The sequence below is a fragment of the Populus nigra genome, chromosome 5 (genome assembly GCF_951802175.1).
Source record: "Populus nigra chromosome 5, ddPopNigr1.1, whole genome shotgun sequence".
Classification (NCBI taxonomy): domain Eukaryota; kingdom Viridiplantae; phylum Streptophyta; class Magnoliopsida; order Malpighiales; family Salicaceae; genus Populus; species Populus nigra.
In genome coordinates, this window is record NC_084856.1 from 15,944,639 (window position 1) to 15,955,309 (window position 10,671).

At 33.2% G+C, this 10,671-nt stretch overlaps 2 protein-coding genes across 2 annotated transcripts; both read right to left on the reverse strand.

Annotated features, from left to right (window-relative positions):
- Positions 1-206: 206 nt before the first annotated feature.
- LOC133693558 (uncharacterized) lies at positions 207-1,172 on the reverse strand. The gene is made up of 3 exons (XM_062114792.1): positions 846-1,172; positions 714-765; positions 207-626 (listed from the first exon to the last, which is right to left on the reverse strand). The coding sequence occupies exons 1-3, from the start codon at positions 1,001-1,003 to the stop codon at positions 438-440; spliced, it is 399 nt and encodes a 132-aa protein (XP_061970776.1). The 5' UTR covers positions 1,004-1,172; the 3' UTR covers positions 207-437.
- A 1,740-nt stretch (positions 1,173-2,912) lies between these two features.
- Positions 2,913-5,506, reverse strand: LOC133695444 (CSC1-like protein At4g35870). The gene has a single exon (XM_062117450.1). It carries the CDS (start codon positions 5,379-5,381, stop codon positions 2,985-2,987), a length of 2,397 nt encoding a protein of 798 aa, XP_061973434.1. The 5' UTR covers positions 5,382-5,506; the 3' UTR covers positions 2,913-2,984.
- Between the last annotated feature and the right edge of the window lie 5,165 nt (positions 5,507-10,671).

The following is a 10,671-nucleotide window of genomic DNA, read 5'->3' on the forward strand; positions in this document are numbered from 1 at the left end:
CCACTCTGTGATAATACCATTAGCATCTATCATAACACTACCTTGCTAAGAAGGTGTAAGCCCCTCGGTTTTCACTAACAGGGAACAGCTACTCATTACAACTGCTCAAGAACAGAAGAAGACGTCTATGAGCCATATGGATGAACACAAGGCAAATGCAGTTCTTTTTCTTTCTTTTTTTCATGAAACGAAATAGAAAATCCACATTCAAAAAGGCTTCATCTTTTGATCAAGCAATATGTACAAGATACAAGTGGCTCTTTTTCATCTCATGGTATTTACAAAGGAGAGCCGCACTGCATAGATGGGGGGGGATAACAAGAACAAAATAACTTATGCTTGTACTAATCAACACCACAAAAAAACAGTACTAGTGGCGCAAAAAAATCCCATTTGAAGGACGATCTCATTCTTTGGACAACCATCCCTAAACTCTCTCATATTGGAGAGGTAGAGGTGAAGCCAAATTTATCAGTAAGTTTGGTTCTTGTAAATGGTGAAAGAAGCTCCATTTGATGAATGAACTGAACATCATGAACCAATGGATTATCAGTTCTTCCCGGAGGAGATCCTGAGTAACAACATGGTGAGCACCCTGTGCATATGGTTTCTCCACAATCAATTGCCTAACAAATAGACATCCATATCAAAATCATAACTAGGCACCAGCGACATCATCAAAACCTGAAATTATGTTATTACTAAGTACTAACCTTATCAGCAACAAGGCTCAGAATTCCACTTCTTTCCTCAGTAATTGGCTGGCTGACGATGAAAAAATCCAAATGAGATTATAGTAGTGATACAACAGCAAAATAGTTATACATTCATGAACAAGTTCGTACCAATGCTTGCTACATCTGAAGGGCTTGAGAAATTCCGGTAAAGTTGGTCCACGCCGGCGGGGTTTTGGACAAAGGGGTTGGTTATTGTCTCCAAAACCTTTCTTGGTTGTGTCTGAGCCTGAATCAACTAGATTACTTTTTACTGGTAGACGATACATCTTTCCTTGTGACGTAAAGAAGCGAAACAAAGTTACAAGCAAAAGAACACAGCCTTCCTGTTACTTGCAAAATTTCTACTCTTGTTATGCATTAGCATTCACTCAAGTGATGGCAAATGGAATTTATCCATTTGTTCAGCCTAGCCACACAATTGTCAGAGAGAGGGAGGGAGGGAGGGAGGGAGGGAGGGAGAGAGAGAGTCTGTTCAGAATGAGAGCTTAATTACTGATCAGTGGAGCCACAATGTTTTCTTGACCTTGTTCAAGTAAAAGAGAGCATTTACATGGATAAGATTAACTGTAGGTTAGGCCTTGAGCTTGACTAGTTGGCTTTGATCTCCTAATTTTTCTCTGTTTCTCATGTTGCCTATAATTCATTTTGTCCAAGTATTTGATCCTCGTTTTTTAACATTTTATGCACATGTATTTGCAATGTCTTTCATACATGGATGTGGTGTGACAATCATGTGGCAACTAATTTGAAAAGGCATGAACCTTCACATTTCTAGCATGGAGTAGACAAAATTTTGGACCATTTCATTTCGTTTCAAAGAAGAGGCTTTGTTCCACCGAGTGTTAAAACGGAAAGAAAGAAAATTATTATAATTTATAAAAACCATGTTCATGGGGATCAGAAACAAAATGGTAGCGTTATCCATAAAAGCGATACTTCTTAAACACAAGTACCTCGTTAAGTTCTTTTCTTTACTACGACGCATCCCCATTTAGCAAAAGAGCAATAGAGGTCCCCATTATTTTGATAGTTTCCTTGGCTATAAATAATGATGATTCTGCGGACAATTCTGTGCGAGGGGGGAACAGTGACAAGTAGTAAGGTCTAATGCAGACGGAAGACTTGGGGAGATTTTTCTGGTGAAAAGCAATTTTAAAAAGAAACACTTGAACGCAAAACAAACACCGACTAAGATTGCATTTGTATTTGCTGAAAGCAGAAGGGATGGTTTTAACTTCTGTATGTGTGGTCTCACGGTTCAAACTGCAATGAGCTCAATATAAAGCTATCGCGGAGTATCTTGCATCAGATCCTTCACTAAACCCAGTCTACATCCAGTGCTGTCAGTAACAATAGCTTATGTCCATGCAAATTTTACAAGCTATCAGTCCGGAATTCAACACAAAAAAGGATATTGGTCCGAACTATACAAATTGGATATGCAAACTTCACAGCAGAATGTACAAGAAGATAAATCTCCGTGCATAACAAACAGTAGCATATACATTTCCTATACAGGACCTGAAACTAATGGGACGCTGTCAAAAAAGCTCTTAAAATTTCAGTTCTGATGTGCTGGAAAAATGGAAAGCAAACCATCATAGACTTCCGTAATGGAACTATCATATCTATTTACTTGAGCACACAACGAGGACATCAAACAAGAGAATAACCTTGCCTTGGGAATTCCCAAGCAATCATTTGAAGCACTTTGTCTGCCTTTTTATATCAAATTTACAGGAGTCCATATTTCATGAACAAAAACCCAATCTCTCTTCAATCGTTTCTCCCTTGAATTCCCACTTCGTCAACCCTTATTCGTTGATTGCATTCAGCAAGGGCTTCATAAGTGTCTAGCGAGCAGAGCACCAATGCAAAATCCAGTAATCAACAGTTTCGACAATCCACCTTTCATATTAAGGTTTTTAAAAAGCCTATGCCCCATAATAATCTAGATAAACCTAGCCAGGATGTAAATATCCTTCAAAAAGCAAGTAGACTATTGAATGAAGCACATCAACCAGTTGAAATCTAAAAGAAATTGATCTAGTTTTATGATGGAAGTAAAGAGAAGTTAAAATCTTGTAACAAGATAGAGTTAAAAGGTAGTTCTAGAAAAGGAACGAAATATTGCACAAACCTAAACAACGCACATAAAGAATAGAAAGATGTACATAAGGGCAAAACAACACAAGCGATGAATTGATTAGCTGCATACAGTTGTTAAGCTTCAAATCAAGAATAATATCAATCCCAGTCAAACCTGGGTTGTGAGAATACCTCGTAATCAATGGGTCCATCTACAATGCTGTCAACAGCTTGTATACCTTCCAAAAGAGCTGGCTGAAAACTATCATTATCAGAAGGTAATAATTTGTACATAATTAATATTCCTAGTGTGAAAATGGCTTGCAACTTCGTGGAATCACCATGAACCGAGAAGAACAGAAGCATTGATAGAAGGAATAAATCAACAGAGAAACGCATGATACACAATACAGTATCCATCAACCTCCCATCATTTCCAGCAGGAAAACCCCGAACTCTATATACAAACAGAAAGTTGTACTTGTCCACCACATACCTATACCCAAAGTAAACTGCACCAACAGGGACCACGAGCGGAGCAAATGATGAATATATCAAGGTCAGTGTGAATATTGTCAAATTAAATGCATAATATTGAGCAAAATCAAATGTCTGCTTGGGAATGGGAGAGGTTCTGCTGATTGGATAAACAGAGAGATCTTGTCCCTCTTCATCAATTACATTTGACCGGGGAGAATCGAACATATTATCAGGCATCAGTGGTCTCTGAAGAGCATCTATGGCTTGATCTACCAAAGGGTACTCTTCACTCTGCTCAGGCACCAGCTGGAGCATGTCATTCTTCCTATACTTCTGAATCTTCTTCTTTATCCATGGGATAGGAGCCAATAGATCATAAGATATTCCCAAGAAAGTACTTGTGATTAGAAATGCAAGTGAAGAGAGACACGATCTTGACAGAAATGATGCACTCATGTATTGCTCGATCCTCTTGCAGTCTTCTCCATCCAAATAACATCTACCCATTTTTAGGATTGTACCTTCCAAAGAAGACTCAACCAGAGCTCTCAACAGAATGAGGTTTACAAGGAAGAAACAAACCATCTTCAAAAGCGCAGCTCTTTGCTCCCCAGAGACAGTTAGATGACGTTCAAACTTGGACATATAAGAGAGAACCAATGGAACTATTATATACATGCTCACAAAGATAATAAGATTTGGCAGGAACTGGAAGATTAAGGACGCAAACCAGCTGGAACTCTGTACCCAATCCAACCATGATTGTGCATTATCCATAGCTTCTGCATCAATAATTCGCCCAGCACTATTCAAAGCACTTATCACAGCAAGAGGAGAGCTAAAGAATAAAAGCATTAACAGCAAGCACGTGTTCACAAACAATCTCCTCAACCTCAGAGATAACTTTGACGACCCCAAATGATTCCAGTAAATATCTGCTGCCAATGGAGCTCGTTCCACTCTCCACTGGTTCCTCTGCAACCTCAACTCCATGACAGAAGAGAACTTACCGACCCGCCTCTTCTTCTCATTCCGAAAATCCTGAACAGCTTTATTAGCTGTATAAACATCCTTAAATATCACAAAGGCAACTCCAGCACTTGGCGCACGACCTTCTTTATACTCTGCCAACTCCGTCTCCAGCTCCACCCTCATTTCTTGTAATCTCCTCAACTCCTCTTCATCTGTATACCCCAACTTATCCATCATCTTACCCCACCAATTCTTCACATTTCTCCACAGCCAAACCACCCCACCTTGCAACTGCTCGCAAAACCCCTCTCCACCACCAACCCCCTCATTATCTTCAGGCAAAAGCCTCGAGTCAATTTTTGCAACCAACCAAGTAATTTCATCCCTAACTCTAACCAATTCCGTCGCTAAAACATCCAATGCACACAAATCCATAGGCATAATAACTTTATAAATCTTACCAGGATACCAATGCTGAAAATACTCTTGTAAAACCCTCCTATCATCCCCTACACTTTTAGGCAATCCTTGAACCATAATAGTAAAAATAGCAATAGAATTCGCATTTGGGTCACTTAAGTTCCCATTCCCATCTCTAAATCTAGTGACTTTAAGCCTCTTTTCAATCAAAGACATACCAAAATGAGCTAAAAGCACAACAATAACAACGAAAACAAAATGAATCCAAAGAAAGCTTGAACCTTTCTCAATATGATTAATAGTAGTCTTTGAAAACTCATCGTTTATAACTTGACTCCCTCCATACATATTTAAAGGAAGCAAAACACAAATTGATAAAACCCCAATTGACAAAACAACAACAAAGCTTCCACCTTCAATTATAAGGAACTGGGCAGCGTCAGCACCACAGTGAAGGGCGATTTCACGGCCGGTAGCGTGCCATACGGCGAGGAGTTTGGTGGCTAAGGCGGAGAAGCCAGGCATGCGGCGATGGTCGCTGCGGAGCTTGGCGAAGAGGAAGATAAAGATGCAAAAGAAGAGACCGATTGTTGAGATGTTAAGAAGATATTGGATGTTTCCGTACCATGGGTCGGGTATAACGGTATCTCCGCCGGAGGGTGGTGGAGAAAGAGGGTAGTCCATGATATCGGTGGAGGAGACCGGAGAGTTTAGGCCTTTGGGTGTCTCGTGGTTTTTTTCTTTGTAGTGAAGGTAATGTGTGCCTCGTTTTGGATGGGCGTATTGGGTAAGCTGTTGAAGATTTATGAGATCCGATGCCTTCCTCGTTTGCGGTACTTGGTTTGTACTGTTTTTTTTTTTTTTTCTTAGCAAAATTCTTACCTCATTAACATTAACAAAATATACAGCTGAATCATTATATTCATATCAATAAATATTATTCATATATTTTTTTTTCAATTTCAATCTTTATTAAACTAAATTATCTTCTTTATTTTTTTAAATTTTATCTTATTTTAGAAATAATATTTAATTTTTTTTTATATGATATAATCTGCAAAGCCATTAATAAGATTGATATTAATTACGTAATCTATTTCTCTTGCTTTTTATATTGAACATGAAAATTTTTAAATCAAGTATATATAAATAATTTCTATAAATAGTAGATCTATAATAAACATCACTATTATAAAAAAAACATTTATCTTTAATAATAATTTTAAATCCATTTAAAGCTAAATAAAAACTAAATATGATGTTTTTAGAAAATACTCGAATAAAATAATAATTATTAAGTTCTAATATCATCCCACTTGGAATAGTTAATACAATAACCCTTGCTCTATTATTTATTTGTAGATTTATTTTACTTTTTATTCATTCATACACACACATGAAACAAAAGCTATAATAAGTTTTTTAGCTTTCAAAGTAAGCTTCTATGTATTTTGATGCAAAGACCACAAGACCAAGTTAACGCATAACTCATGGCCCATGACAAAGCCTAATTAATCTAATTTATCAAAATAGCTAGTCATTTTTATATTAAAAAACACAGGTAAAGGAACTCTTTTGTCATCTTGCAACAAAATAATTTTCTAGAAGTCTTATACCTCTCAGTCCTACTAGTCAAATAAAAAACTCTTTAATATACATAATCATAGAATAAGCATCTATATTCCTATATTGTATTTGAAGTTTAAGTGACTTACTAACTATAACATATATAGTTTGCTCATCTTTATCAATAAGACATCAATATTCATACCTAACTTCAAAATTAATATCATTCTTGAGGACAAGAGGAATAAGATTTTTAAGAGCATATAATTTTATTTTTTATTTGAGAACAATTCTCAAATTTGGTATTGGTCCAAGAAGTTTGGTCTAGTTATTAGCATCAAGTATGCTACGTACAAATATATTGCTACTCATGAAGATATATCAACTATTCATGTAAAGCTAACAGGTTATTAGTTTTATACACACATTTTTATAATCAAATCTAGATAAAGTCTTTAATCTTAATTTGATCTCCTACTAATTTTCTATAAATCAATAGCCCTCACTATTAATTCGAGAAATATCACTTAGATATCCTAATAGTTTAGGATCTCATTTAATTTATATGACCTTAAATAATTCAAAAAATCAAAATAAATTAAATTAGGTAGATTACATAGTTTATCAATCACATCTTTATATAACTTCTATATTAGTTAGGTGATAACTCTTTGTCTAAACATATCATATATGTTTCACTTAAATATTACCTTTAATCATATATGATCATAAGTAACTTATCCAAATCATATAAGTTATTTAAGTAGGATATAATTTTAGAGCATTGAACACATTTGATTAACAGTAGTCTTGAGTAGCTCAACAAGTTATCTATAAACAGAATTTTAGTTTTATATATATAAAATTGTAAGGCAACAAATCATGTTCTCAACATGTACTATATTAATGAGGGATTTATTATCAATTTTTAATTAGATCTCATTTCATGGCATAATTTATATATCATACATAACAATTACATATTGACATACACCTTTAGCATTCTATTATAATTGGATAAAAACACATATAAACTAATTACCTCAAGCTCTCGAAGGGAATTAGATGGTCAAAACTCAAGTAGCCATTGTAAATCTTCATAATTCCTTTATGAGCACCATAGTAATTGTATCATTCACTGTCATTCTTTTTTTGTCTTGGATTATAAAATAATTTTTAATTTTTAATTTTTACATTTTTAAATTACATAACATTTATATAATTGAATAAGAAACCTCAAATTACATTTGAGGGGAATTATATAAGAAACGAATTTTACAACCCTTAAAGAAAAATAGAGAAAATACAGAACACACAAACTTTATTTAATATTAAAACCGTTCAACCATAAAAAACACACATTGGTCTTTTATATCCATAATCATCTATCATGCATAATAACATATTAATAGGCATAAGAAAATATATTGCATGATTCATTTCTAATTATTGGCTTTATATGCAATTGTTTAAAAATAATATTTCTAACATTCAGAAATATTAAATCAAATTCAATTTGATAATTTTTCAAACTTAATAAATTTTATTTAATACATATTTTTCTTAGAAAAATCATTTTTTAAAATTTAATAAGAAAATTAATCACATTAAAATTCTTATTAATATTCTAAACAATTTTAGGATCAAACTAATCAAACTTTCTAGCTTAAAAATTCTCTATATTTTAGAAAAATAATTTTTCTAACTATTATTTAATCAAATATTTTAATTAAATCATAATCTAACTAGGACAATAAAAAATCAATAACTTTCTAAATATTATTGAATAAAAAAAATTTAATTCAATCCCAATATAATTAGAAAAATTAGTTTTTAAATTAATTTATTTAGTGTTTTAATTTTAAAATATAAAATTAATATTTTATATATGGAGAGGCACAATCATAATTTTTCCCCAAATATACCCTAGATACAATTAGGTATAAATTATAAGGGTAGAATCATAGTTCTACCCCGTGAAAAAACCCTAAATTAAGCACATTGAAGAATTGTAATCATGCCCTTTCTTCTTGCCACAGTAAGAAGTGGGCTCATTAGAAATATCATCACTTAGAAATAATTGTGTTAAATTTTAGTTGTTATTGTAATAATTTTTGCATTATTTTGTTGAATTTTAGTAGTTTTTTTCAATTTTATTTTTCAATTTCAATTAAATGTGTGGGATTAATTTTAATTATTATTTTGATTTTTTGTAAATTTTGAATATATTGTTTTTTAATTTAGGATTAAAAATATTATCACGTAGAAACTGAAAATTTTCTACAAAATTGAATAATGCTAAATTGTTAGAAGAAATTGAATAAAATCAATTGGTTTTGTGGCGTATATGTTGTCTATTTGTAAGTTTAAATATTCTGGTTAATATCTTATATGGAGGAGGTGCTACTAAATTGTTTTAAAAAATAGGAATCGTTTAAATTTTTTATCTGTTAATTCATATAGATGCAGGGAAAAGTCTATTGCACGTTGTAGGATAAAATCACTGCTAGTTTTTCTAACAAGAATGCTGATGACCACAAGTCAATAGGTGCTGACAAAGAATAGGCACTTGAGGTACAAGCATCGACTCATGACGCGGATTTATCGTGTGCAATGTTGCAACATTGAAGGGGGTCCCTTCATAGCGGGATCCATTTACCCACAAGTACGAGGCTTAGTGGAAGGACGGCATTTCAATGTAAGTTTGTTTTGCTTTCACAATAACATGTTTAATAATTAAAAAAAAATAATTTCATTTAACGAATGCATTTTCAGGTTTACAAACATTGAGACTGCGAGAATAATAACATTGGCCTTTAAATCATTGATGAAAATTTCACTGTTTTAATGGAGTCATGTTTCCAAACATCTTGAATGGAAACCACAGGTTGACACATGATTTTCAAAGTTCAAGGTTAGCTTAAATATTTTTTATGTTAATTTGGTTAGTTTATTGAAATTACTGAAATTTTTTTTATATAAATTTTTACTTCAAGGGAAACTTTGAATTGAAGAGAGCATATAATAATGTTGCGAGGAGGGTTTAGGATAATCACGATGCAATTAGGTAAGATTGAATTCATAATAATTTCTTTTTATTCCAAATATTAAAATTTTATTTTTTATTTATTAACAGATAATTAATTTGTACCATATAAGCTACATGATTTTTGGTATAAGGCGCAAAAAAGAGTAAAAAAATATGCAAAAGAAAGAGAGCTTCTAGGTTGGAATGACATGGCGGTTTGAGAGGATTTTAGATTGCCATACATCTTAAAAGTTGTATGAGAGGACTACATTTAGCACGTGATATTCGTGCGTTTCACGTAGTGGTCATAGTCTGGTGCAAAAAATCAGAACTGGTGTGTTCAAGATTCCATTACCATGCATACTGGTGACTCCATTCCGTTCGTTTTGTATGAAAAGCAAATGGTAGGGTTTTTTTTTAATTACATCAAATTTTTATTAGTTGTTTTTTAAAAATATATTTAACTGACAACATTTTTATCTTACAAGCTACGATTCTCAGACACTAGCCAAACCCAATGGAGCTTTTTGTTGAAACGTATATGCGAAGTGATGACTGCTAAAAAAAGGTGCAGCAATTCGTGGATAGCCGAGCTCAGCACTTTGTGGTATGTTGGTTTTCAACCTTTTTCTTAACATTATTATTTCCTTCAATGTGATAAATTTATTTTTTTCTTTCTAGGATACATATAACAGTCAGTTGAATGAGAGATACATGGACGATCCTTCGACCCATCCAAATCTTGATCTAAATTTGTGGCTGAAAGCAGGATCGTCTAGTGGATCTGATAAAAATTAAATGTACAGACTCTCTCACTACGGCTCGCAATCGATTCTAAACACTCAAACTCTGAAGTTCCCGACGATGTTGGACCAGCGAGTATAAGCTCAAACATCGCCGCGCACTTCGCATTCTGTTATTGGCCCTATAGTCCCAGTGACAACTAGCTTCCTCCTCCTCTAGCGCTGTCTCTATTTTAGATTTATTGTATTTGAATGTACAAATGTTTAAATTTGTAATAAATATTTTATTTTTCTATTATTTTAATTATTTTTCTACTTGTATTCAATATATTTTTTAAAAAAATATTTTTAAAATATTACTGTCGAGGTTATCAACAGAACAACTCCGTTGGTATATTTCAGAGAGAGTTGAAAAAGAATTACTGCAAATGTCACTGTTACTGTTAACTCACCGACGAAATTACAGGAGGTATTTTATTGGTAATATGTTATATTTACCGATGAATATACCGATGAAAAAATAAAAACACTAATGGCACTGCATATGGTTTTCTTGTCAATGATATGTTAAATTTACCAATTGAGATATCGACAGAATGAAGCAGATAATTTTTTTTTTTCATATTTTACCCGTCAG

What these genes read in the sequence shown, in the direction of transcription:
- LOC133693558 (XM_062114792.1), bottom strand. Translation starts at nt 1,003, where the DNA reads ATGTATCGTCTACCAGTAAAAAGTAATCTAGTTGATTCAGGCTCAGAC. An exon ending in TTCAGATGTAGCAAGCATTG is followed by an intron (nt 766 to 845) that starts GTACGAACTTGT and finishes TTTCATCGTCAG; the next exon opens with CCAGCCAATTACTGAGGAAA. An exon ending in TGAGCCTTGTTGCTGATAAG is followed by an intron (nt 627 to 713) that starts GTTAGTACTTAG and finishes TCTATTTGTTAG; the next exon opens with GCAATTGATTGTGGAGAAAC.
- LOC133695444 (XM_062117450.1), bottom strand. Translation starts at nt 5,381, where the DNA reads ATGGACTACCCTCTTTCTCCACCACCCTCCGGCGGAGATACCGTTATA.